This window comes from Meles meles, chromosome X, assembly GCF_922984935.1.
Source record: "Meles meles chromosome X, mMelMel3.1 paternal haplotype, whole genome shotgun sequence".
In the NCBI taxonomy this organism is placed as follows: domain Eukaryota; kingdom Metazoa; phylum Chordata; class Mammalia; order Carnivora; family Mustelidae; genus Meles; species Meles meles.
This window is the reverse complement of record NC_060087.1, coordinates 15,983,312-16,010,490: the sequence shown is the minus strand read 5'-3', so window position 1 is coordinate 16,010,490 and position 27,179 is coordinate 15,983,312. Positions and strand designations below refer to the sequence as shown.

Sequence of the window (27,179 nt, the reverse complement as noted above, 5' to 3'; positions counted from 1 at the left end):
TCCGCCGCCTCCTGTAAGCCGAACTCACACTTGGTGGCCTTTCCCATGCTGCACTGAATGGATGTAGCATTTCTCTCCCTCCAAAGGGACCCCTTCTCCTGCCTTCCCAATAGCCCGCTCTGTGAAAGCTTATTTTGGGTTGCCCTGATCTCCGATCCCGGGGTTACCTGCCATCACCCTCAGCAGGTGTTCATTCTCTCACCTACCCATGGTCTCCCACCCTCAACCCGCCCTCGACCCGCCCTCGACCTCTCGTCGCACCCTGGGGATCTGCCGCTTCCACCTCCTTTCCCACGTGCTACTCCACTCGGACGCCCCCTCCCCCACGACCCCCGCTCGGGGTCTCGAGGAGTCTCGCGGCATTTCCCGGGGCAGTGCCGCCGCGGGTGTGGGGCGGCCTCGTGGAGCTGGGTCCCTCCCCAGCCGGCGGTGAGGGGGGCGCCGGAGCGTCAAGCGCCGCAGCCGCAGGGACGCCCCGGGCGCCGGCCCCGCCCCGGCCCCGCCCCGCCCTTCTCTGGCCCCGCCCCCAGTTGGCCCCGCCCCGCCTCGGCGGCCGCGAGTCCACGGCAGGCTGAGCCGCAGGCGCTTCGCGGCGGCGGCGGCGGCGGCGGCGGCGAGGGGGGAGAGCGGGCTGCGCGGCCGCGGCTGCCAGGCGCTGGGCTGGGCGGCGCTGCTTCTTCTTCTTCTTCTTCTTTTTTTTTCGCAATTTCCACTCGCGGGGAGCAGGAAACCCGGCTCAGCCGGGCGGAGCGGGCCGCGATGCAGCAGCAGCAGCAGCAGCAGCAGCAGCAGCAACAGCAGCAGCAGCAGCAGCAGCAGCAGCAGCAGGAATCACCACGGGGCAGCAGCGGCAGCAGCAACAGGGGCAGCAGCGGGCGGCGCTGAGCCGCCGCGGCCGCCGCTACTGAGGAGAACGCCGGCCCAGCCGTCGCTGCGTCCCGGCCCCCGCGCCCGGATCCCCGCGCCCGGATCCCGGCACCCGACCCCCGCGCCCGCCTCCGCCAACTTTCACGCTGCCTCGGCGGCCCGGCCCGGCTCGACGCCAATGGGTGAGTAGGGGACTGCCCGCGCCCCGACGCCCGGGCGTCCACCTCAGTGTGCGGGCGGCGCGCCTGTCCCGGGACCGCGGAGTCGGGAGGACGCTCCGGGGGCAGGGCCCTGGCGGGTGACACCGCGGTTGGCACCCTGCCTGCCTCGCACACTCCTATTCACTCCCATTCGCGTCCCTGCAGAGCCCGCGCGGCACCGACGGGAGCCCCGTGGGGGCCTGGGCGGAGGATCCCGGGCCGGGCCCGGGGCAGCTGAGGCTGAGGGATGCAGGGGGTGTGGTTGGCTCTTCGGGTGGGCGGGGAGAGTTTTGTCTTGGCCATTTTCTCGCCCCAGCGCGCCCTCCTCTGCGCTGAGGGCGTGGGTATGTGGAGCTGGTGGGCTCCAGCCCAACCCGGGGGTCGCCGTGTCTCTCCCCCTGACCCTGCTGAGGGGGAAGCCAGAATCTCGGGGGTCTCAGGGCGGCCAGGGGCCGGGTTGCCTTTGCTGGGGGCCGACGTGGTGGGGGGGGGGGAGGTGGTGGTGCGGGAAACGCCCCAGTTCCCGGCCTGGCGTGCCATCCTCGGGTCCTGAGCGTCAGACGCGTCTGTCTTGGAGCCCCTCTTCCTCCGGCCCTGACCCCCTCTCTGCCTGCCTGCCTTCTCTCAGTCGGGCGAGCTCTCCGCTCCGTGATGCTCAAAGGCCACTTCCTACATCCTCTAAGTCTGAAGGCTCTGGGAACTGGAGCCCGTGATCCAGTCCTCGATTTACTGATTGAACATCAGTTCCAAGTAGGCAACTAACCGTTCGTTAGGTCCCCTGGGTCCCATCTGGTATAGACTCTGACATATTGGAGCCACCTTGCCTAGAGGATGTGGCACTTTATTGGGCAAAGGACTTCTGATTGCGTGGGCTAGTAATCGCGTGGCCCACGCAGTTAATATTCTTGCTGGAAGCCAGTCTCTGTCTTTCGTGCCTTTGGCAGATTATTTTTGGGTGTTCCTAGGCCAGGCAGAGGAAGGCTGTAGATCATAATAAGTCATAATAAAGTAAGACCTTTCCGTGTTTAGGTAATAAGATTTGAGAAGGAGAGTCCAGCAGTGATAGGCAAGCTCTCATAGGATGCTCCTGAACAGGAATGCCCTGGAAAAGGGGAGGTTTAACCCAGTAAGTTGTTGACAGGCAGTTAAAATCCCATTTGTGGTCATTTGCTAAAATGGTTTTCCTCTTCTAAAGTGGTGGTGAATTGATGGCCTCTCGGCTTCAGAGTCACTTTTTTCTCAGTCACTTCTTTTTCTCAGTGCCCTTCTCTGCTCTTTGCACTACTTCCAGTCTAAATTAGTTTCTCTGTCACCCTTTCTCCTATTGCACCTTCCAAGAAATAGTGGTATTACACATTGATTTGAGTCTAACATTCATCTCCCCTACTGCAGGCTCCATGACCGTAAGGATAGTGCTCAGCACTGTTTTCTTTGGTACCTGCTGTGGAGCAGGCCCTAAATAAATATTTATTGAATGAATGAATGAATGAATGAGTATGAAACCCTCCTGCCTGGTGGAAGACAAAACACTTAACTCAATGCTCTTGTTTTGCTTTGGCACCTAGTAAGATGATTAGTTTATTAACAGAAATATATATACTTTAAACATTACTGATCACTTTAGTAACAGGTTGGTTTTTCCTGAGGTATCCAAAAATGAAATTTTGATCACCTTTCCTTTTTTTTTGTGGGTCCTAAGAGGGTTGCACAAAAAAAGAAGTTAGATACAAATGTCTTCTGTGGCTGGACTGTGCTTTCTGTATCTCAGAAGGAAGAGGAGTCCAGTTTAAGAAGAAACAGGCCTGTTTATTATTCAAGCCTGAACTGTTATCATTATCCAGAGCCTCCTAAGAAAATTAGACACTGCTTCAGCAGTTTATAGTCCTTTCAAGCTTAATATTTTTTTTTTTTACTGTGACCATTACAAAACAGAGGGGGGGGTGCAGAAACTGATTTTCTTTTATTTCAAGTGTTAATGCTTAATTGAGTTGATATTGAGTTAAAATGAATGCTGTCATTTAATTCATTAAAATGTTTATAGTGGGACTTACGATGTCTGTAGTAGTTTATGGCTAAAGATCACCTGCTATTGTCTTTTTCTTTCTTTTTTTTTAAGAGAGGGATGGGGGAGGGGTAAGGGAAGAAAGGCAGAGAGAATCTTAAGCAGGGCTTAGTCCCACAACCCTGAGATGGTGACCTGAGCCAAAATCAAGAGTCAGACGCTTAACCGACTGAGTGACCCAGGTGCTTCAAAGAGTTGGTTTTTTAAAAAAGATTTTATTTTTAAGTAATCTTTACACCCAAGGTGGGACTTGAATTCATAACCCTGAGGTTAAGAGTCACATGCCCCACCAACTGATCCAGACAGGAACCCCCCACACCTGTTATTTTCTAAAGCATCTTCGACAGTGTATTTGTAATGAAGTACAGGTATTTAAGAATTGATTCTGCACGTCTTCTGAGAGAGCCAACCATAGTGCTGTTTCTGAAGCAGATGTGTGTGTCCACACACAGGCCAGCCCCCTTCCCCAATCCCCCGAGTCTCGCTGGTTTTCAAAAGATTTCTCCAGTGTATCAGTCTGATACACTTGCATTCTTACCTGGCGTGGTAATGATTTTTTCTGTTGATGGCTAACACAGTGAAATTATATTATATAGTCTTTAGTCTGAAAAATAACTGAGGAACATTAAATCCCTAACTCTGAAATGAAGCCAGTTGTAAAATGGCCTCTTATAAAAGCCCACTCAGAATGTGCCCTCAGAGCTTGCAGGCAGATGCCTGCAGGGAAGGCCTCTTGTCATTACGATTGCACAAATATTAGCGATCCAAATTTGTGAATAGTGGAGGATTTGCAAACCCAGCAAATGATCTTTTTTTTAGAAAATTCCAGGGTAATAAGAAAGTTTGGGCTGTTTTTAGCAATGTATTGTTTTTTTGTTTGTTTGTTTTTTAAATTTATCCAGTCTTTTTTTTTTAAACATTTTATTTATTTGACAAAGAGAGATACAGCGAGAGAGGAAACACAAGCAGGGCGAGTGGGAGAGGGAGAAGCAGGCTTCCCGCTGAGCAGGAAGCCCGATGTGGGGCTCGATCCCAGGACCCTGGGATCATGACCTGAGCTGAAGGCAAACGATTAACTGAGCCACCCAGGCGCCCCAGCAGTGTATTGTTTTGGTGGGAGATTGCCTTATGCTAAACTAAAGCTAGAATGAGTGTAGTATGTTGGTCTCCACAAACAGTCTAAAGTTAGAAATGGAAGAAAAGACTCCCCCTTTATCATTCATGGCCTTTACTTTGTCCCCTTATACCCATCACGGCACGGGCAAAACCTTGGTACCTCCCTGGTTGCACAGACCTTCAGTTCTTGCTGCCTTTCTGACCTTCTCTCATCAGCTCTTGTATTTGAAATTGTTTTAAAGTAGATCACATGCAGGAGTGCCCGGTCGCTCAGTGAGTTAAAGCCTCTGCCTTCAGCTCAGGTCATCATCTCAGGGTCCTGGGATCGAGCCCCACATCGGGCTCTCTGCTCAGCAGGGAGCCTGCTTCACCCCCTTTCTCTGCCTGCCTCTCTGCCTGCTTGTGATCTCTGTCTCTGTCAAATAAATACATAAAATCTTTTTTTAAAAAAAGTAGATCTCATGCAGTGGTCAGTATTAATCCATTCACCCAACTCTCCATCCAGTATTTACTGATCCGATTTGTGCCAGGCATTGTGCTAGGAATGCGTGCACAGCACACACACCTGCCAGCTTAGGCTTTTCCAGCTGGGGAGAGAGGTAGGCCTGAATGCAGTACTGGGGACGAGATGTGATTAGAAGCCCCGCTGGGTCTCACGGAAGGAGATTAGAGAGGGGCAATGTGATTTAGGCTACAGAGGGGAAACGACAAGGCAATGTCTTTGAGGAGATTGTGTTTGAGCTGAAATCTGAAATCTGAAAATTGGGTAGGAGTCATCACTCTCCTCCAGCCGCCGCCCCCCGCCCCGGCCCCAGGACCGCACCCGGCGTGGAACAAGCGGTTCTCTTCTCGTGGCAGCGACGGACCACGGGGAGCCGTGTGGGACAGGACCACGTGGAGGACTGGGCCCGTGGCAGGGGCTTTAGGGGAGCGTTCAAGGAAGCTGGGTGTGCTCTGGTTTGGATGCTGGCCGGAAGCGAGGTAATTCCAGGGTCAGGGTCCCCCTCAATCTTCTCTAGAAGCAGGAGGACCCGACAAAGGCTGGGACTGGTGAGGAAGCAGCAGTCCCTCCTGTTAGTCAGGATGCCAGCATGTGTGGGGACATCTGGGATTTGGACAAGGTTCACTTGTCCTCTGTGTTCACACAGGGTTACAGAGTGGTCTTGTTTTTGTCTTGTCCCATCCTGGCCACAGAGTGGCCTTGTCTGATGTCGGTGTCCTGGGGAATTGTTTGGTCACTGGGGGAGACTGCCTGGCCCGCTCTTGGATGGCGGGGGCTGCTTTTCTGAGCTAAGTGATTAATGGGGGGCAGAGACTAGGATGTTGGAGAGGATAATAGCCTTTTAGGTATATTTGGTGGCTCCTTCCTTGCCATGGGCCAGCTCTCATCTGCAGGCTGTTGAGCTGTTCAGTTGTGTACCGGACAACTGAAATGCCCAGATGGGGCAGGAGATACAGAGTCACACAGAGCAAGCTGCTGAGAACCAAGAAGTCAGGGTGGCTTGTAAGGGGAGAGAAGCGGGGCAGGAAACTACTTGAATCTCTTCAGTGTGAGAGGAGAGTGGAATACAGTGGTTCTCAGAGCGTGGTCTCCCCCGGCCAGCAGCACCTGCCTCCCTGGGATCTTGTTAGAGATACACATTCCCTGGCCCCAGTTCTACCCATTGAATGAGGAAGGAGCTGGAGCCTAGCAATCTGTGTTTTAAGGAGCCCTTCAGGTGGTTCCGATGCAGTCACGGTCAGTGTAGAACCTCCTTGCCTCACAGGTGAGAAGGCTGAGGGTCAGAGCACGTGGGTCACTGAAGAGTGCATGGGCCAATATAAGCTGTTGTTATAAGTGACACATGGCCTTAGAGAAGGAGAAAAGTACGCTCTAGTTCAGAACAAACCTGTGACGGACAGTCTTGATTCTTCTGTGAGTCTCGTCCATGCCGGCTGTCCGGCGCCTGGACGTTAGTGCCACTGGCCCGCGCATCTCAGCATCACTTGGACTTTCACCAGAGCATCTCATAGGTCCTTGCCATTGTCCTTTTTTCCCCTTCATCCTCTTTAGAACAGACACTCAACTACACGGTTAGCATGATGGGGGTTTTGGTATTTGTTCCTGGTTTTCTGTACCTGGTACCTGTATTAGCTTCTGATCGCTGCCGTAATAAATTACCAAACACTTGGTGCCCCCAGATGCCATAAGTTTATTATCTTTAAAGTTCTGGAGATCAGAGGTCCAAGACAGGTCTCCCTGGGCTAAGATCAAGATATGGGCAGGGCTGCATTCCTTCTCAAGGCTCTAGGGGAGAATCCCTTTCCTTGCTTTTTCCAGTTTCCAGAGCCCTCTGCATTCCTTGGCTCATGGCCCACTTCCGTCTTCCAAGCCAGCAGTGCCGGTGGGGTCTCTTTCCTATTGTGTCACTCTGATACTGACTCTTCTGCTTCTCTCTTCCATGCTTAGGGAAGGCAGGAACTGCATCTGTTTGGTTATCGTGTCCATGTGCTGGCACGTGGGAAGCCCCAAATTACAATTGGTTGAGTTAATTATTATTCCTGACCTTCTAGCTAACTTCACCCAGGTGTGTGTTTGACCCCGCGAACAGAGCATGCTCTCCACTGAGCTCCATGTTTCTCTTCCCTAGTATCCATAACCTGGAGGGGATCACCACCTTTCCTGTCACTTCCACAGCTATTCTGCTGTTTGCCTTACCTCTTCTTCCTTCCCCTATCCTCTCTCTCAGCTCTTTCCAGGGTGTAGTCAAACCCCCAAAGTTTCTGGAATTAACCCTATGTCACGCACCCTTCTGCAGACGCTTCCGATCCTGAACTCCTTAGCAAAGGCTTTGGGAAGCTTGGCAGCCAAACCCTGCCTTGGTTTTTTCCATGCTCGTTCAGGCCCCGAGCCTTGCCCACAAAGTTCCCTTCATGGGGAAGGGATTCCACTCTCTTCTCTGCCTTCTGGTCTCTCTGTGTGAGTTTCCTCTTGCTGCGGTGACAAAATACTACAAACCCAGCGGCTGAAAAGAGCATGAATTTGTAATCTTACCCTTTTGGAGGTCAGAGGTCCAAAATGGGTCTCACTGGATTGATACTAAGGTGTCAGCAGGGCTGTGTTCCTTCTGGAGGCTGAAGGGGAGCATCCATGTCCTTGCCTTCTGGAAGAGGTGCCCACATTCCTTGGCTTGTGGCCACATCACGCTAACCTTGCTTCTGTCTTCGCATCCTCTCTCTTACTGTGAACCTCCTGCTTCCCTTTATAAAGACCGTTGTGTTGTGTTGGGCCTGCCTGGATAATTTGGGCTAGTCCCCCCCCCATCTCAAGCCCCTTAACTTAATCGATCTGCCAAGTCCTGTTTGCCATGGAAAGTAACATATTCACTGGTTCTGGGGATTCAGATGTGGACAGCTTTGGAAAGGGCTGTTATGCAGCCTGCTGCGCCCCTCGTTCATCTTTTTTGTCTTGATCTGAAGGTTGGTATAGAGCATGTCATCTTGTATGAAGCCTGTTCATCTCTGACAGGGTGTCCCAAATGCCATTGCCCTGGCTCATTGCCTGGCATACAGTAAGTGCCATATGTTACGGAATGAATGAATGAGTAACCCCTTCACCCAAGTATGGTTACTGTTGAAATTCTCCGAGGCTCTTGGCTGCTAGGAGTGTGTGTGCAATTCTGGGAGCTCCCCCAGGCGCGGCGTGCTGAGCGGGTCTGTTTGCTGACAGTTCACGGTGGCCTGCGTTGCAGTGGGTGAGAAGGCTGACACCACATGTCACATGGCTTTGACAGAGAACTGTAGGTTCAGGACAGAAAATTCGCGCTGGCACTGGTTCTCAACTGGGGGCGGTTTTGCCCCGCAGGGGGACCTTTGGCAGTGTTTGGAGCCACTTGCTTGTCACAGCTGGTGTGGGGAGGGCAGTCCACTGGCAGCTGGGAGCCGGAGGCCAGGGGCCAGGGACACTGCCACACATCCTACAGTGTATAGGACAGCCCCCTAGCAGTTGTCCGCCCCCAAAAGTTGGGGAAGCCTGCTCTGAGTGTTTCACAGATGGTTGAAGCACCATTTCCTTCCTTCGTCATCAGCTGCTCTGGACACAAGGTCTCCTCTGTAGCCACAGCCTTTGTTTTGTGAATAAACCAGGCGGTCACTGGAAAGCAGGGCTCTTTGTTACTCTTTCACCTTTTCGTTCTTTGCGTAGAAAGTTTCTTAACACAGCTCATGCCCCTCTTCTGTCGGTACCTGGGTCGCAGACTTACAAACTTACTCCTCCCGTGTTTGGCTTCCCTGATGTTCTGCCTTCCTAGTGGGATGAGCTTGTGCGCCGAGTGGCAGATGGTGGGTCCTTCTGCCACTCACACATCAGTCCCTGCAACTGAAGCTCTGGAAAGGTCCTTGGCAGTCAGGGCAGCCTACACCAGCAGATGATGAAACGGAGACTCTGAGAGGCAAAGAGACATGGTCCCCTGGCTGCAGGACCCAGCTTCCTTAAAATTGGAAAGAACTAACCACGTGTACAGGTAGGCGGTCAGTAAAGGTCGGGCCCCTGCTCCCCACACTGAGGCTCTTTCTACAGGCTGTTTCCCTGGTAAATTAAAAACAACAACAACAACATTTTTATTGAGCTGTAATTCACATGTCTTAAAATTCACTCATCTAAAGTGTGCAGTTCAATGGTTTTTGGTATGTTACATTATTAATTTTTAAAATCATGGTAAAATTGGCTGTTTTAACCATTTTTACGTCCGCAGTGGAGCGGCATTAAGTACATTCAGTGTCGTGCAGCCAGCCCTGCTGTCTGTTTTGAAAACTTTTTCATCACCCCCTCCCTGGCAAGCATCTAACTTGAAGCATAGAATCCATGTCCCGTGGGGCTTCCTGGCCGCTCAGGCATTTTGGAGAACACTTGGTGGAAGCCCGAGGGTCCCAGTGAAGTTTCCAAAGGAATACGGAAAAAGGGAAAGTATGGCCTTGTGGTTTTTACATGTTTTTAGTCATTGATTCCTTTGGGAGGCACTTCATCTTTGCTCTGTCCCTCTAGCCACCTCCCTTGGTCACATCCCTGTCGTCCTTTGGGGGAATTGTGAATTTCCTTTTCCATCCTGAAGCATTTGTGAGTTAGTTACTTGGATAACTTCCTTGCCAATTACCTCAGTTCCTCAGGATAGTTCAGTCGTAGGAGAAAGCACTGCGAGGCCAAACTCAGCTCTCAGATCTGCGCAGAGAGGCCTGACAGAGGTGTACCTTTCTTTGCCTAAATTCCTTTAGCTGGCAAAGGTACACTGGCATCCTGGGTGACAATGAGCACTTGCTTTTCAACTTGATTGTTATTTTATGCGTAAATGCCTTACAGGCAAGTCTGTAGTTTTCATTAGGGGACGCTTCAACAGAGCAAAATGTAGCTCATGGCCCTTACTGCAGTGATAAGCTAGGCCTATACTTAGCCTCAGGAAGAAGAACACCACTAATAACAAAAGAAAATCCTCACCGATACGTGTCCTCACTGAACTGTATTCATTGGGCGAGAAAAGCCCAGCAAAGGCCTTAAGCTGATTTCCTTCCAGTAGCCCCAGAAGTTGTACCCCCCCACACACCCCCTGCAGGAGGCTGGTCTGCCCCTGGTGGGGGTCAGAGTGGCAAGGGAAAGTCCTGTTCAATTCATACTGCTGTTTCTTCCTCAGTGTCTTGTATTAAATACTACAAATATTGAATTTGTCATTAATTACTAATTTTGCCTAACAAATTTAAGTCGTGTATAGGTACAGCGTGAGTAGGTAGTTTAAATCACCATCTCCTTAAATTTCAACTTCTTATCAGTCAGTATGCAAATACCAGCCCTTGTGTTTTGACTGGATTTTTCTGGACTGTTCTGGACTTGGAAGACTTGGGGCCCTGTTCTAGGTCTGGTCCTCTGGGGCTGCACTAGTTTTATCCATCACACACCCACTCCCTGTGTGAAAAGTCTTTAATTAGCTTAGTGTCCTCCCTAATTATTCCAACTAGTTCTCATTTTTGTGCCTAGAGCTGGAAGGAGGTGCCTGAATGTTGTTTTGGGTAAGAACTGGAAAAGGCCTTCCTGGCTTTGCTCTCGCCTCCTCTTAGCCAGTTTCTTCATGGATATTCATTTTCTTCACCAGACTGTTCTGGATGCTACCTTCTGCTTGAACATTTTACATACTAGCTTCTGGGTGAAATTCATTTGACATGAATGGCTTCATAGATGGGCACTGCCTTCCTCCTATTTTGATCATTCAAAAACCCAAAACCCAAACCTGTCTTCACCATGAACAAAATGAGATAGGTTTTCATCACGTCACCAGTGCTTTCTCCCCGCCCTTTTGTTCTCCATAAAATATTGGATGGACAACAGCCGTGTCAGCCCAGATGTGGTCTGGCATTAGCTCATCGTTGACACCTAAGGAGGTTGGCAGAGCAAGTGTTGGGAAATTGATGGTCATGTTTTAGCTTAATTGCTACCTTTGAATTGTCAGAAAAGAAATGAAAAGAAAGTAATTAGCTTTGGGGGGCCTGGAGAAAGAATAGGAGTAGGGGCTCACCCATCGAGGACAGAATTTGTGAAGGGAAGCAGTTCCCAGTGCTCATCTGGTTATTGGGCCTCGAGACTACAGCTGCTTGCTGGGGAAATTTTAAAAGCATTTTTAAAAGTCAGTTTCTGGAAGAGGTTATACATCTACACGTTTCGAAATTTGAAAAGTACCAAGTGCTCACAGTCTCAGTCACAGGTCTCCTGCCCAGTTCCTAGCCTTGCGGTTCTCTGGCGATCTCCCCCACCCGTCCCCCTAGGCTGTCTGTGTTTTTCTTTCTCCCAAATTCTTCCAGGCAGAGTTCATGCCCATAGCAGCAGACAGACATTTCCATTATTTCTCCCTCCTTTTTACATTATGATTAATTGTTGATAGAACTTTAAAAAAAAATTTATTTATTTACTTATTTATTTGGCGTGCTGGGGAGGGCAGAGAGGGAGAGAGAGGGAGAGAAAGAGAATCTCCAGCAGACTCTGGGCTGTGCTGAGCCCCGAGCCCGATGCGGGGCTCAGTCTCAGGACCCCAAAATCACAATCTGAGCCAAAACCAAGAGTCAGACCCTTAACTGACTGAGCCACCCAGGTGCCCGAACAAACAGATAGAACTTCTCTGTAGCTGGTGGGTTTCTCCCCTGGGGAATGTGCGTCAGGATGCTATGCCTGGGGCCCCCTCTTCCGATTTTGATGGACCAACGGGCATGTTTTGGAAGAGTTCTCTAGGAGATTCTGCTGTGTACCCCTGACTCTCGACTCATCTGGGTTTCATAACTGGTAGAAACTTTGTCCTGGATCTTAACTGATGGAGACCACGTTCCTTAACTGGGTTAGGACCGTCTCCTGCTTCATATTCTGTGTGTGAGCACACATGCGCCCAGTAAGGACTTTCTTCAGGTGAGGAAGCCAAGCAGAGGCTGTTAATCTGAAAAGGGGGGCTTCTTACAGGACCACAGGAGCCTCTCATGCAACCCAAGGGTCCCAACAAGCCCTAGAACCAGGGATAGGCCAGCTGTCCCACATGCCATCTGGCCTTCTCTCCTCCCTGCCCCGTCCCTTTTTCTCTTTGTGCAGCTCATTCATGGGGCGCATGCCATAGCTCCAGCCACTTGTTAAGAGGGATTTGGTTCATCATCCCAGTCCCAGATTCCCATTAGCAAGACTGAGCTCACCGGAGTCAACACTGCCCCGTGAAGATACACAGGTGGCTGCTGTGGGCCCACTTCCGTGAGGGCCAGGGCGCGCCCAGTTCTGGGCCCGTGGAAATGTTTCAGGAGGGTCTCGTCGGGGCCGGGTGTGTGCTGGGCGCTGGGACAGTCTGCCCCTGGGAGCAGTGCTGGTGAGACAAGGGGGACCTGGGCTCACTCTTGGGGCAGACGCTATAAGTGAGGATGCGTGGAAGCCGTAAGCCAGGATACCTGGCAGTGCCCTGTGTCCATTTCTCCTGGCTTTGTCTTGACAAAAGGGTGATTGGTGTGAGGTGGTGCTAGAGCCTTTGAGGCCCTTCCGTCCGCCGTTGGAGTCCCTTTCCTAAAGCTCCGTGAGGAAGGGCCCCTGGCCATGCCAGGCCTGTTGTGCTTCCGAGTGAGGAAGAGGTTATTTTTATCCTTTGAGACCCCAGTCCTGTAACTCACCTTGGTTTCTCCTTTCGCACTGGCAGGACGTAAAAATGTGTAGCTGTGACTTTGGGGGGGCATTTGGGTGGGTTGGTGATCGCACGCTGCGGGGGTGGGGTACAGTTGTGACACTATCTGGTTCTTTTACGGAACCTGTGGGTTTTTTTAACGGAGGAAGAGATGAAGACGTTGTGAAAAACAGCCACTGCCTGGCCGGGATCCGCCCAGTCAGAGAGATGAAGGGAAAAGGGGGCAGGGGACTGTTACCCTAATGGCTGGCCCGGTGCTTCTCTCCAGCCTCATGCCTTCCCTCGTCTCCATCGCGCATCCCTCACTCCCCGCCTCCATCTCTCTCTCCTACCGTCCTGTCCTCTTCCCTTCACACTTCCCGGGATGTGTCTCCCTCCTCTGCTGCCTTCCAAGTAATCCCTTTTCCCGCCTTCTGTCCCTCCGCTTTTATCTGTGTCCCCACCTCTCTTCCAGCCCCTTCTCCCAGTACCCGCTCTCTCCTGGCCCTCCTTCCCTCTTCTTCCGCAGGGCCTCTCTCTTTTTTGTCCCTTTCTCCCCTTCCTTCCTTCCTCTCTCTCTTTCCTTCTTTCCTCCCTCCCTTCATTCCTTCATTCTCTCTCTCCCACCTCCTCCTTGGTCCATTCTCTCTTCCTTACCCCCCTCTCCAGTCCTTGTCTGTCCGCCTTCTCATCCACACTCCTCTTCCTCCACATCTCCCTTCTCCACACCCCTGCCTTCCCCTCCGCTTCTTACTAAGCCCTCCTCTGACTCCCTCTTCCTCCTCCTTCTCATTTCCCACCCCTCTACCTCCCATCTCCTCCCCCTTCTCCTCTCCCTCTCCCTCCCCCTCAGCACTGTCTCTCTCTTCCTCCTCCAACACCCTTTCACTCCCAAAACACCCCTTCTCGCACCCCTTCCCATTGCTTCTTTAGAGCCCTCTCCCACCCGGATTGCCTGGGCCTCCCTGGATTTTTCACCGGTCACCACTTCACTATCACCACCTCCTTTGCTCAGTAGAAGTACTGTGGCCCTGAGACTAGGTGAAACTGTCATTTATTGGGTGCAGTGTAAGGTCACAAGGGCCACAGGAGGAGGTGTGGTCCCCTGGGGGAGAAGAAACCTTTCCAAAGTGGTCCAGGGGTGGGCCTGTGGGAGGAGCCCCTGGTACCCCACTGGTCTGGAGGTGTGGGGGGGCTGGGGGATGTGGGGGAGCCAGTGGTGGGGGGGTGCAGGCTCTCTGCCCAGGAGGAGCTCACCTGCACAGGCACCAGCGCATTCTAGGCTGTTTCTTCTTCTAGCTCCAATATTTTCAAATCTTAAATTTCTTTGTTATAAATATATAGTGACTGTATCACAGGGTTTAGAAAATAGGAAGCAGGAGAATTTGACGGCCCAGACTGTACCCTGATGCAACCACTCTCATTTTATTTTAGTGTACGTCTTTGCAGTCTTCCTACTACATACTTGTGGATGTGGGGCCTGGTGGGTTGTTTTTACCTTCATAATCATCTTCAGAACCAGTGTTTTTAGTTGCTAAATATCTGAATTCACGGTTCTCAATTTTTTAAAAAAGATTTTATTTATTTATTTGACAGAGAGAGATCACAAGTAGGCAGAGAGGCAGGCAGAGAGAGGAGGAAGCAGGATCCCCACCGAGCAGAGAGCCGGATGTGGGGCTCGATCCTAGGACCCTGGGATCATGACCTGAGCTGAAGGCAGAGGCTTTAACCCGCTGAGCCACCCAGGCACCCCACGGATCTCAATTTATGTGAACATTTCCTTATCATTTGAGCAGTTAGGGGTGTTTCCATAATCTTGATATTATAAATAGGGATGTGATGGACATCAATTTCCTTTTTTAAAAAATCAATTTCGTTTTTATCCTTTAAGGAATTCAGGTTGTAGAGAGGGTGACATTTTATATCTGTTCTTTGTTTCCATAGCCCCCTGAATGACTAGAATTAGAATGGCTGATGATGATGATGATGATGATGATGATGATGATGATGGGATTATTAGGGGGGATTGGTGGGGTCCCTAATTACTCTTGGTTTAGCATTCAGATGTGAAATTAGGGTACACGCAGTGAAAGGTGAAACCTGTGGGGGTCTTTTCTTTCTTTTCCCCTTCCCTTCCTCCTTTTGCTTCATGCTCTGAGTGGCATTGAAAGGAACTTTGTTTTCTAGAACCATAGAGAAAAGTGTGTCCTGGAGGCCCTGGGTCCTCAATGTGACTTTATATTTCTCCGGGATGTGGGGCTAAGTCCCGTGCCAGCGAAGGAAAGGTCATGGCTGTAACAACCCTCCTGTGGTTTCTGAGCTTAGCTTTGCATCACCATCATCACGACCTGAGACTCCCCTCAAAATACTGTGCTTTTACCTTCAAAGGGCAACAGGGAAGGCTGGTCAGGATCTAAAGATCCAGGCCAGAAGAACCATCTCAAAGCCTTGCCTTCATAGTGTGTCCGTTTCGTTAATGGAGAGCATCGTGTGAAGTATGTATTCAGCCAACAAGCCTATGCCAGATGTCAGCTCATGTACTTGGTAAAAAATTAGCTGAGTATTTATGATGCCCTCTGCAGGGCAAGTTTCTGTGAGAGTTCTAAACTTTGTGATAGTACATGTTAGAGAGCGTTGGTTAGAGAGCATAACCTCTATCACATACTTTCTCCCTTTCTTACATTTTCAACTTGTGAACATAACCAGCTGGGCGTGGTAGAACAAACAAGACAGTGACCCAGTCCTGCCGTATATTGGAATTCAGGTAAATTCTACAAGTGCTTATTGAGTGCCCTTGATCTGATAACCAGAGGAACTCAGAGATAGTTAAGGTTCCACTTAGTGACACATTATAATTAACGTTCATTTCCCTAACTGGGAGGGAGACTGTGATGTGAGTATTTCAGGAACCACACCATGAAATAAGGTGTCAAACCAAAGGGTGTTTGTTTGAAGAAATTCTGTTTATCCAGAAAGAGAGAAACGTCTCAATTTGAGGAACACCCGACAAGTTAGAAGACAACTTTCTGAGATTCTACAAACTTCCTTCTCATTGGAGGTCTAGAAGGAAACCAGATAGCGCAGGCTTTCTCAGACCAGTAATGTGGAAGGTCCTCTCACCAGGAAAATGGTTTCCAAGAATCCCTATATTGCCTTAAACATTCAAGTGTTTATCAGCTTTTACTTATTAATTTTTTGGTGGTCTGATTTGAATAACATAACATTCACCATTTTTACCACTTTAAGTGTATAAGTTCAGTGGCATTAAGTGCATTCACATAGTGGTTTTTAAAATTTTTTAAATTTTATTTAATTAAAAAAAAGATTTTGTTTATTTGAGAGAGAACATGAACAGGGGGAGGGGCGGAGGGAGAAGTAGACTCCTTGCTGAGCGGACAGCCTGACGTGGGCTCCATCCCAGGACCCAAGGATCATGACCTGAGCTGAAGGCACATGTGTTTTTAAGAAATATTTTATTTATTTGTTAGACAGAAAGAGAGCCCAAACGATAGAGGAGCAGAAAGAGAAGAAGCAGGCTCCCCATGGGGCGGGGAACCCAATGTGAGACTTGATCCCAGGAGCCTGGAATCATGACCTGAGACGAAGGCGGACCAACTGAGCCAGCCAGGCGCCCCACATCCGTATTGTTGTATAACTATCACCACTGTCCTTCTCCAGCACTTTTAAATCTCCCCCACCTGAGACTCCATGCCCCTGAAACATTAACTCCCCATTTCCCCTGCCTCCAGCCCCTGGCGACCACTATTTTACTTTCTGTCTCCATGGTTTTGGGCCACTGTAGGCACCTCATGTAAATGGAATCATACCGGATCAGTCCTTTTGTGACTGCCTTATTTCACTTGGTGTAATGTCTTCACGATTTATCTGTATTGTAGTGCATGTCAGATTTTTCCTTCCTTTTCTAAAAAGACTTATTTATTTGAGAGAGAGAGAAAGAGAGAGGGAGGGAGGAGGGGCAGAGGGAGAAGAGAGAATCTCAAGCAGATGCCCTGCTGAGCATGGGGCCCGATTTGGGGCTCGTTCTCAGGACCCTCAGGACTAGGAGATCATGACTTGAGATGAAATCAAGAGTCAGATGCTTAGCCGACTGAACCCCCAGGCATCCCCAGCCTTACCTTCCTTTTTGATTCCCTTAAATTTTATTTAATAAAAAAACTACTTGAAAATCCAGGCACTTAACTAGATAAAGGCTCCTTTTACTTTTAGCTCATTTGTAAGTATGACATAGATTTACAAATTAAGTATAAATTAACCCAGTAAAGCTCAGATCAACACTAATAGGAGACAGGATGGTGTGTTTCGGAAACGAAATCTCAGCTGTCCATGTGACCGAGCACACACTGCTTGACGTGGCACAGGGTCTTCGGAGTTCACTTGCTTCTTCCATCTCTTTTGTCTTTTCCAACCTGGTGAGAACTCATCCTTCCTACAGGCCATTTCACTTGGAGCGACGCCTTCAAAACAGTTCTGAAAGCTGAGCCGGTATTTGATACACACAGTCTGTATGTTGTGTGGATGGTGTCGCCCGTCATTATAAAAGATACGCTCGTGGGGCGCCTGGGTGGCTCAGTGGGTTAAAGCCTCTGCCTTTAGCTCAGGTCATGATCCCAGGGTCCTGGGATCGAGCCCTGTGTTGGGCCCTCTGCTCAGCAGAGAGCCTGTTTCCTCCTCTCTCTCTGCCTTCCTCTCTGCCTACTTGTGATCTCTGCCTGTCAAATAAATAAATAAAATCTTTTTTTTTTTTTTTTTTTTTTTTTTTTAAGATTTTACTTATTTATTTGACAGAGAGATCACAAGTAGACAGAGAGGCAGGCAGAGAGAGAGAGAGAGAAGCAGGCTCCCTGCTGAGCAGAGAGCCCGATGTGGGACTCGATCCCAGGACCCTGAGATCACGACCTGAGCCGAAGGCAGTGGCCTAACCCACTGAGCCACCCAGGCGCCCCCAATAAATAAAATCTTTAAAAAAAAAAAAAAGATACACTCGTGACCCCGTCCCTGCCGGGCGCTCTGGCTCAGTCCCCCCTCCCTGCCTTCTCAGGAGGAGGCGACCATCATGGGTCTTTTTAAAAATCATTCTCTTCTTTAACAAACGGATTTATCATTTCCACATATATCTCCTAAAAAACATAGTCTGGTTTTTCTTGGTTTTAGTTTTTTAAACCTGGCACCAAGTCTCCTGGCATGGAGACTTGTGTTTTGCTGGTTGTCTCTTGTTTTGTAGTTTGGTTATTTTCCCTGTCTGGTGTGCCATTGTGTATTTATCCTTTCTCTTGCTGGTGGACTTTTGCACTGCTTCCAGTTTTTTGCTGCTGTGAATGCACTTCCTATCACCATTTTAATAGCTGTCTCTAGGTGCATGTGTAAAATACCTTTTTTTAAAGGTGTGTAGCTATGAGTGATTTTGCTGGCTTTCCAGAGTGGTTGTACCAGTGTATTCTCCCAGGGAATGAGGAAATAAACTAATGAATGAAGAAGAGAATGTATTTATTTAAGGAGAGAGTATGTGAGCTTGAAACGAGAATGGCAGATTGGTTTTCAAAGTGTGTAATCTCATAGCGTAAACACTTCAGCTGCTCCCGTGCCCACCAACGTTTTATATCCTAGATATATTAGGGCGTAGGCTAAATGGCTGTCACAGAGAGCCTGAGATGGCACAGCTGTCTGTTTTCCTCTCTGGCCACTGCGTGCTGACCCCTGCAGGGTCATCGGGGTCAGCTGCCTCCTCTCCTGTTGCCCCTTGCACCCTTGCTAGGGCCTCCTTTGTGGGCTTGGTAGGAGGGGCTTATGGGGACTGGTCTGCCTTCCAGCCCACGGGGAGGGCGAAGGGGAGGGTGAACAACTCTTCTCTTTAAAGGATGTGACTTGGAAACTGCTCCTAGCATTCTCTCCCATTGCTAAGAATGTAGCTATAGTCTCAGCCCTAGCTGCACGTGGGTCTGGGGGATGTAGTTTCCACCCGGGCAGCCCTGTGCCCCATACAAACTAGGGGTGGGAGTATTCGTCTCCTCTTCCTGCTGTAACAAATCACCACCAACTTAATGGCTTAAAACAATACAGAGTTATTGTCTTGCAGTTCGGGTGGTCACAAGTCCAGAATGGCTTGGCAGGACTGCATTCCTTCTGGAGGCTCCAGGGGAGGACCTATCCTCTGCCTTCTGCAGCTTCTAGAGGCAGCTGCACTCATTGGCTAATGGTCCCATCTTCGTGTCACTCCCACCCCTGCCTCTGTTGTCACATCTTCTCCGGCTCATCTGCTTCCCTCTTCCGTGTTTTAAGGCCCTCGTGATGACGCTGGGCCCACCGAGATAATCCAGGATGTTCTCCCCATCTTAAGGTCCTCAAATATATCACACCTGCAAAGCTCGCTCTGCCTGGTTATAACCTGTGCACAGGTGCTGGGGCTTAGCATGTGGACAGATTTGGGGATGCCACTATAATGTCTATGCTGCAAGGACGGAAGGGTTCTGTTGCTGAAGGAGGAAGGGGATGCTGGGAGGTAATCATCGGTCTTTGCTGCGTCATAGGAGCATTTTTGCCAGTCCCAGGGCTGTGGGTGTGTTTTGAAAGTATTCAATCGTCAGAGCTGGTGAACTTGTTGAAGATGCGACTTCATTTTTCTCTTACTTTGTTATTCTCAGGGTTCACGTATCTAAATAATCACAAAAGCAAACTGTATTTTTGAGGTCTACTTTTTCTCTCTCACAAGTGACAATGCCCTCCATCTGTCTTCTGTTTGCTGCATTCCTTTTGTGAAGGCCATTTCCAACTGCTGGCCCACTTCATCCTCCCCTTTCCTAATAGCTCTGGGCCCCCCAGCGTGTGTGCTCATCTGTTTTCTGTGCATGTGCGTGCATGTGTGCGTGCGTGTGTGTGTGAGAGAGAGAGAGAGGGCAGGGGGGAGGCAAAGAGACACAGATTTTGTTTTTTGACATGTACCCTGGGCTGAATGTTTGTGTCCCCACAAAGTTAATATGTTGAAACCCTAATCCCCAATGAGATGGTATTTGGAGGTTGGACTTTTTGGAGGTAATTAGGTCATAAGGGTGGAACCTTCATGATGGGAGTAATGCCCTTATCAGAAGAGATAGCAGAGAGCTTTCTCTCTCTCTCCCCCGCCACCTCTTTTTCTACCACTCCCGCAAACCCTGTATGAGGATACCAGGAAGAGGGTTCTCGGCAGAGCCTGACCATGCTGGCACTGTGATCTTGGACTTCCAGCCTCCAGAACTGCAAGAAATAAATGTTTGTTGAAGACCCCCAGTCTCTGGTGTTCTTGTTACAGCAGCGCACACTGACTAAGACAGCCGGGAGGAGAGGAGTGAACGTGAGAACTCTGGTGGCATCTGTCAGTCTCTGATTTCCTCTCTTTGGTGGAAGACTGCAAAATGTACCTTGATGTTGATCGATATATAGAAGTTTTGGGAAATAATTCAGAATCATCTGAAGTTACAATTTTTTTCTTCTGTCAGAATGTAGAAATAATATAAAAACAAATGCCTCCAGTGAATTCGGAATGTCTTAAAATGGTGCTGAACTGGATTCTGTGGACTGAGAGTAAGTGCTGGAACAATGGGCTTATGAGTAGTAAGATTGTGGAAAGGGTCTTTGCTGTGAATGCTGTTTTGGAAATTCAGTGTAGAAAATAAGATTGTTAAGAGCTGCGAGAGCCATATCGGGATCTCATAGTGGCCCACTGTGTTTTGTAAAATCTCAAATTGCTGATATTTGGGAATCCAGTTGATGTTTCCATAACATTTTAGGTCCCTGGTTGCTCTTAAATGCCAGGTCTTCTGGTATCCTTGGGCTGGCATTCTTGCTTGGCTGTAGTCGTGGGAGCTCTGTTCAGATGGGTGAGCATGTGAATTTAGTTTGCTGTGCTCCCTATCGCTCCGTGTTGCCTCCCAGACATGAGCTGTGATCGGCAATCAGTTGCTAGAGATAATCAGGCTTATACTGTTGTTCCTGGATCTTCTTAACTTTTGGGGTGCTCTGCCTACCCCACTAGACCATTGAGTTGGCTTTCAAATATCCCTAAATTCAAACCTTAACAGTTTGAATTCTTTCCTGAAATTACAAATATCCCTAAATTCAAACCTTAACAGTTTGAATTTTTTCCTGAGATTACAAGCTGTACTTCTCCTGAAGTACAACAGATTGTACTCTCTTTGGTTGGGGCTGAATCATCCTTTCAGAGAGAGTTGCTGAAAATTTGCAGGTCGCAAAGATTATGTGGCCCTCCAGGTGGACCTACTATTTAATGATGGACTCTGGGTCACTCTCCTTTGAATGTTCCTGTCACCACCAGCAGGGTTGGTCTTTTGTTTTTCATCTGGTAATCTTGGACCCACCATGTGTTTGTCTGGCCCGTGAATGAGAAATACCAGTAGTTTCCAGTATCCCACGCTCTTCCCACTCACCTGAGCTGTAATTTGAGCACCAGAGCACCACCGGTGTCTGCTGCACTTTCTTTAGACCAGTGTCGTCATTGACCTTGGTGCTGACATGTGTGTGTTGGCTCTCTGCTGGGTCTGCCTTGGGAGCTGTTATTTTAAAATAGATTGTTCTGTCAAGAGCATCCAGGTGGTGGACCTTCAGTAGTAGGAAAAGATACTTAAAGGCATAACATGGCTGGATAGCTCTGAATCGACCTGATGAGGGATGTCTCTAGGGGTAGAATGTAGATAAGTGAGACCAGGGGCAGTTTGGGGAATGCTGTGGGGAAACACGTTTCCGCACTCTGCGAGGAGGCTGGGGTCAGGGGACGGAGCATCAGGGGGAGGAACGGGGTCTCATCTGATTTCCACGCTAGCTGGGGTCCTCCCTGTCTTCCCCAAAATGGAGAGCTTCTTTTAGGAGTCTTTGTCTTCTCATCTGCCATCCGTTGCTTCCTTCTGATAATGGGCGGTGGGGGGGGGCTAAGTCAGTAGTGTGTGAAATTTATGTGTGCACCAATTTTTAGATATAAGGTAGGGAAACATTGCTGTGGCGCTGACTTGGGAGACTGGGAGACGCATTAGCTTTTTTCGCTGGCTCCAACTGGAGTTGAAGCCACTGCCTTCCCATTATCTCCCTGCTCTCCCTGGGCTCTGCTTAGTCTTTGCCTGGTCTCTTCCTTCCATACTGTCGTAAGCCCTGTCCTGGGAAATCCTGGCTCACAGCCTGGAGCTGATGAGTTCTTGCTTAGGAGATGGAAGAGAATAGCATGTTTGGCTAAAATAATTCATGCATGCTGCTCTTACAACTTCACTTTCCTGGGTTGATGGTTATGAACGAGAAGAAACCATCACTCGAGGATGAGTTACTGATTTTTGAGGGGGGTCATGAGACATCTTATTTATCTTTGCCTTACTTGGTCTGCTGGAAAATGCAAGGAAATCCCATTTGTTGTAGCCAGACATCATTCCCTGTTCCTTTTCCTCCCTCCCCACCCCTAACTCGGATGTGGATGCGTCCGGATGCTCAGGAGAGGGGTCATCGCTTGAGGAAAGGGCACTGGGCACGTGCTGGCTCCGGAAGCCCCACCAGGTACTGCAGGGACCGCACCAATCATACTCCGTGGACTGTGGTCCCTTTGGCACTAAGGCGAAGCCCATAGCTGTCTCTTCCACACTGGTCTCCCGTATCTGGCACGGCATCTCAGCCAGAATGAGCAGCAAAAGAAAAATATTTGTTGAATGAGTGAAAACAGCATATGACGTCCGACTCTAAAGCCAGAGTCTCGTTTCCCCAAACTGGGCCAGAAATGGTTATTTAATGGTATCGCTTATTCACATCTCCGGCACACATCGTGCAGCGTCAGGAGCAATGGAGGAAGTCGCTCTGCTCACGGTCTTCCCTGCTGTTGACCCTGTCACTGTGTAAGCTCTAGTTCCACGTTTGGATGCATTTCGGTCTTGAAAGAGCCAAAGTAATGAGTAAAAAGGTATCTGTGGCATGGTCTGTGGGTGAATTGTGGCAGCACGACGGTACTGTGCCCGGAGCACTTCTGTTGTACCTGCGGGCATCTTCCTGTGGCCCTTGGTTCGCCTTTATCCAGCATCTCCTTTGCACTGAATTTGTCGAGAAAAGAGCAACGATTGGCTCAGACATGGGCGCCCCGTGTTGTTAGGGCAGCTGGCGGGCTGGCTTGTTTTACGGTCTCTTCCGAAGTTTGAAGTGAGCCCGCCCCCGAAGAAATCTACTTTATCTTTTTTAGTTGTGGCGGGCATTGGGGCTTGCCACACTTCCTCCCAGGGACGCAGTATAGCGCAGGCATGTGCCCGGGGCTGTGCAGAGGAGATCTGAGATAAGGGAGCCAGGGTGCTCATTTCTGCAGGCTTCTCATCCTGCATTTTAGGGAAGTATTGCTGCCTCCCCCCACCCCCACCGCATGCCAGGCAACGCCACGGTTTTCTTCTCTTTTCCTCTTGCTGTCTTTTCTCTTTTAGCCTGAGCTCGTCCCTGGTGTTTTGCCTCAGGATTCTTTTCTTTGTCCCTAGGGAGTCATTGCTTAGAAAATGCCTTCTTGTCGAAAACACTAAGTCTTCAATATCATAAATTGGTAGCAGGGACTCCTCTGTCATTTGGCTTAATATATTAACTGTCTCTAGTGGCTAGAGCTGGCAGCATGATAGCGGGTCCCTCTAGAAGCCAGTTGGGCCAGCCGGACTGTTGGCTGTCTACTTTTGTCAATATGGGAATGCTCACTTGGGGACCAGCCCATTCGTCATAGTCTTTCCGATCTTTTAATGCTTTTGTGCTTTGGAGAATTATAGGAGCCATATGCTGCTTTACAGGTAAGCGAGACTTGCTAACAATAGAGCTTAAATGGCCCACTGTTTTGGCACTGGAAATCATGGCTTTTTATTTTTAGGGCAGACTTTGTAAGCCCTAACTACTCTCAAGCCTAGGTAAGCGGGATCGCTGAGCGGGACCTTTGTCGGTTGGTACCCTGACGCTCAGCTGCTTGGAAAGAGAACCCAAATTTCTTGAAATATGGAGTCTTGTCCGCCATGTGGCTCCTCTTCTTCACCCCCACCCTCTGTTCCAGAGGATTCTGTGTCTGCACATTTAGGGTGCTCACGACACACACAGAAAGTACATTGGAAAAGAGGGAGTTCTGGCTCTCTTTGAGTTTCTGCCAATGGCCAAACAAATAACCAGAAGAGACTGGCATCTACTGGCCTTGAGGCCTTTGAAGAACAGCACGTCTTGAGACTCAGACCCATGTACTGTGGGGTTGGGGTGGTCCGAAATGGAGATTGTCCTCGCCATACTTAGTTGCAGAGCGATGCAGTGAGTGATAGGTAAGAATAGGCTTAACTTCCATTGCTCATTTCATAAGTAATAATCTCATTTTACTATCCCCATTCTTGCCCACCTTCAGTTACAGAAATAACTCTGAGTGGGTTTTCTTTTTAAAGATCTGTGTCAAGCAAATACCTCATAAAAATGGCACAGGCAAAGTATTCTATTTAGAATTGCCCTGTGACACAAAACCACGTGTGTTTTCTGTCCCCAGGCACTGGTTTCTTTGGAGGTAAGGCCTACCGGGGGCTTGGAGGCAGGCCTTCAGGGGAGGCCAGGGTTATGGCCTTTTGAAGATAGTTGTACTCGGGACTCACTCATTTTTTCAGGCCTGAAACAAGCTACTGTGGTATTTCATGGCCAGGTATAATGGCTTCCTATTGCTGCCATGACAAATGACCACAGGATTAATGGCTTCAAACAACACGAATTTATTGTCTTACTGTTTTTTAGATCAGAGGTCTGATGTGGGTCTCACTGGGCTAAACTTGTGTTGACAGGGCTGTGTTTCTTTCTGGAAACTCTAGGGAAAATGATAGTCCCTCGTCTTTTCCAGCATCTAGAGACTGTTTGCATTCCTTGGCTCATGGCCCCCTTCCCCCATCTTCAAAGCCTGCAGCAGGGGGTCCTCTTCCCAAGTCACAACACATCACTCTGACCTTCTCTTTGCCCCCAACTTAGACTTTGAAGAACGCTTAGGATTACATTAGGTCCACCGGGATAGTTCAGAGTAATTGCCCGATTTTAAGGTCCGCTGGTGAGCCGGCTTAATTCCGTCTGCAGCGTTAGTGTCCCTTTGCCAGGTATTTGAGGCTCCAGGGATTAGGATGTACCCACATCTGACGGAGGGGGCACTGTTCTGTCCACCACACCAGGGATGTTGTTCTCCTTTCTCAGATTTCCGGTAAAATGAACGTACAGTGTTATATTAGCTTCAGGCGGGGATGTGGTTTTTCTCGATCTCCATGTCAGGTAGGGCCAAAGGGGCAGTCAGTTTGGTGGCAGCCTGTGTGGAAGACAGCTTCCATCTTTGCAGTTTGAGGAAGTTGCAAAGGAGGTTTCGCTCAGCCCAGCGGGCCGTAAAGTTTGTCAGATGGCCTGGCTGCACTGTAGACTGTCCTGGGGTTTTGACAATCCTAGCTGAGACGCTCACTGAAGGCCACCCTCTCCCGGAGCTGCTCGGGTCTCAGGCTGCACTGGACAGAGCCTGGAGGTGGGATGGCTGGAAACAGCTGGGCTGACCAGCAAGAGGGGAATGAGGAAGCAGGGGGATGAGGACAGGAAATGACAGACAAGCTTGCCCCTTGGGAGGAAGAAAATAGAAGATGGGCTTGATTACATCTGGCCCTAAAGAAAATAAAAGCATGGGCTTTTTCGTTGTGTGCTTTGTGATTGATTCCACTGTTGAGTCAGCTTGAAGACTCTGGGCTAAATAAGTTTGGTCAGGTTTGGGCCATGGGGTATGCTCCCGCCCCGTAAGCCAGAAGAGTTCAGTGTGGACTCTTGGTGTCCCAGGGGAGGCTTGTCACTGCCCAAACGGCCCTCTCTGGAGACAGCAGCCCAGCTGAAGACCTTGTCCCTGGAGGGTTTTGCTCTGGGGGGTGTCAGCCCTCACAGGGCCATAAACGTGTTCTTAAGAATCCCAAGACATTATCTGTGGTGAACTGACCTAAACTGGCTTGTCCTTTAAAGAACTGTCATGCTCTTTTGGGAAGCAGCTGATGGGAGCCTGTGCGACCTTTCCCACAGTCCCTTAACCAGAGGTATGTTTCAGGGAAAGCAAGTCTCAGACCAGTTTTGGCCACTTGCTAAACACTTGTTAGCAAGTAGGCTTGGAGGGAGCCCTGTCTCTCACGCCCCGCAGAGTCTGAGCTCTCTAATCGACTGAGAGACAGTCAGTGTTGATGCGGTGGTGTTCCAGGGGCAGGAGTCAGCTAGCCCCCAGGGAGGGGAGGGGCCCTTCTTTAATGGTTGACCAATGGTCCTGACAGAGTCCAGGGCCCCTTTTCTGAAAGTGATGGATTGCTGTGTTTCCTAGATTCTCTTGTGTGGTTCTTGCTAGGGTTGAGCTGCCAGCATGGTATTTTCACCCAGTCCGGAGAGCAGGGAGCCATCGCTCACTTCTGTCGTGCCAGTTGACTAACTCTGCCGCAGGTGGATCCTGATTAGTCCTTCAGAGGCTGACCCCCTAACCCTGGAGTGTTCTTTCCTGATCTGGGTGCTCCACATGTGAACTGAGCACCTTCGGGGTAAGATTAACGTACATTGGTATATATCACACTATTTTTTTTTTCATTTTGTTTTATTTTATTTCTTTTCAGTATTCCAGAATTCATTGTTTATGCACCACACCCAGTGCTCCATGCAATACGTGCCCTCCTTAATGCCCACCTCCAGGATCACCCATCCCCCAACCCCTCTCCCCTCCAAAACCTTCAGTTTGTTTCTCAGAGTCTTCAGTTTCTCATGGTTCATCTCCCCCTCCGATTTCCCCCAACTCACTTCTCCTCTCCATCTCCCAGTGCCCTCTGTGTTATTCCTCATGCTTCACAAGTAAGTGAAACCATATGATAATTGACTCTGCTTGACTTATTTCATTCAGCATAATCTCCTCCAGTCCCGTCCATGTTGATACAAAAGTTGGGTATTCATCCTTTCTGATGGAGGCATAATACTCCATTGTATATATGGACCACATCTTTATCCATTTGTCCTTTGAAGGGCATCTTGGTTTTTTCCACAGTTTGGCAACTGTGGCCATTGCTGCTATGAACATTGGGGTACAGATGGCCCTTCTTTTCACTACATCTGTATCTTGGGGGTAGATACCCAGCAGTGCAATTGCAGGGTCATAGGGAAGCTCTATTCTTAATTTCTTAAGGAATCTCCACACTGTTCTCCAAGGTGGCTGCACCAGCTTTCATTCCCACCCACAGTGTAAGAGGGTTCCCCTTTCTCCACATCCTCTCCAACACGTGTTGTTTACTGTCTTGTTAATTTTGGCCATTCTAATTGGTGTAAGATGGTATCTCAATGTGGTTTTGATTTGAATCTCCCTGATGGCTAGTGATGATGAACATTTTTTCATGTGTCTGTTAGCCATTTGTAGGTCTTCATTGGAGAAGTGTCTGTTCATGTCTTTTGCCCATTTTTTGACATGATTATCTGTTTTGTATGTGTTGAGTTTGAGGAGTTCTTTATAGATCTTGTAATTTGCAAATCTCTTTTCCCATCCCGTGGGTTGCCTCTTTTTTTGTTGACTGTTTCCTTTGCTGTATATCACACTGTTTTTTACGGGTGAGTTGATTTTAAAAAATTTTTTGAACTTTTAATTTTTTCTTTAGACTTAAAGGTACAAAAATAGTATCATTTCCGTATATCCCTCACTCAGCTTCCCCTAATGTTCACATCTTACATAATCGTAGTACTCTTATCAGTACCAGGAAATCAACATTGGCATAATACTGTTTACTAAAGATCATG

At 49.2% G+C, this 27,179-nt stretch overlaps 1 protein-coding gene across 7 annotated transcripts in view; it reads left to right on the top strand.

The window, feature by feature from the left end:
• The first annotated feature begins 613 nt into the window (after positions 1 to 613).
• SH3KBP1 (SH3 domain containing kinase binding protein 1) overlaps positions 614 to 27,179 on the top strand; it is a 341,474-nt gene continuing 314,908 nt past the window's right edge. For all 7 annotated transcript variants that reach the window (XM_045995813.1, XM_045995818.1, XM_045995814.1 and 4 more), the window contains exon 1: positions 614 to 1,049. Coding sequence is in view for 6 of the 7 variants with exons in the window: in XM_045995818.1 (XP_045851774.1) it covers positions 1,046 to 1,049 (4 nt within the window). In the remaining variant the exon portion in view is untranslated. The remainder of the gene's footprint in view (positions 1,050 to 27,179) is intronic.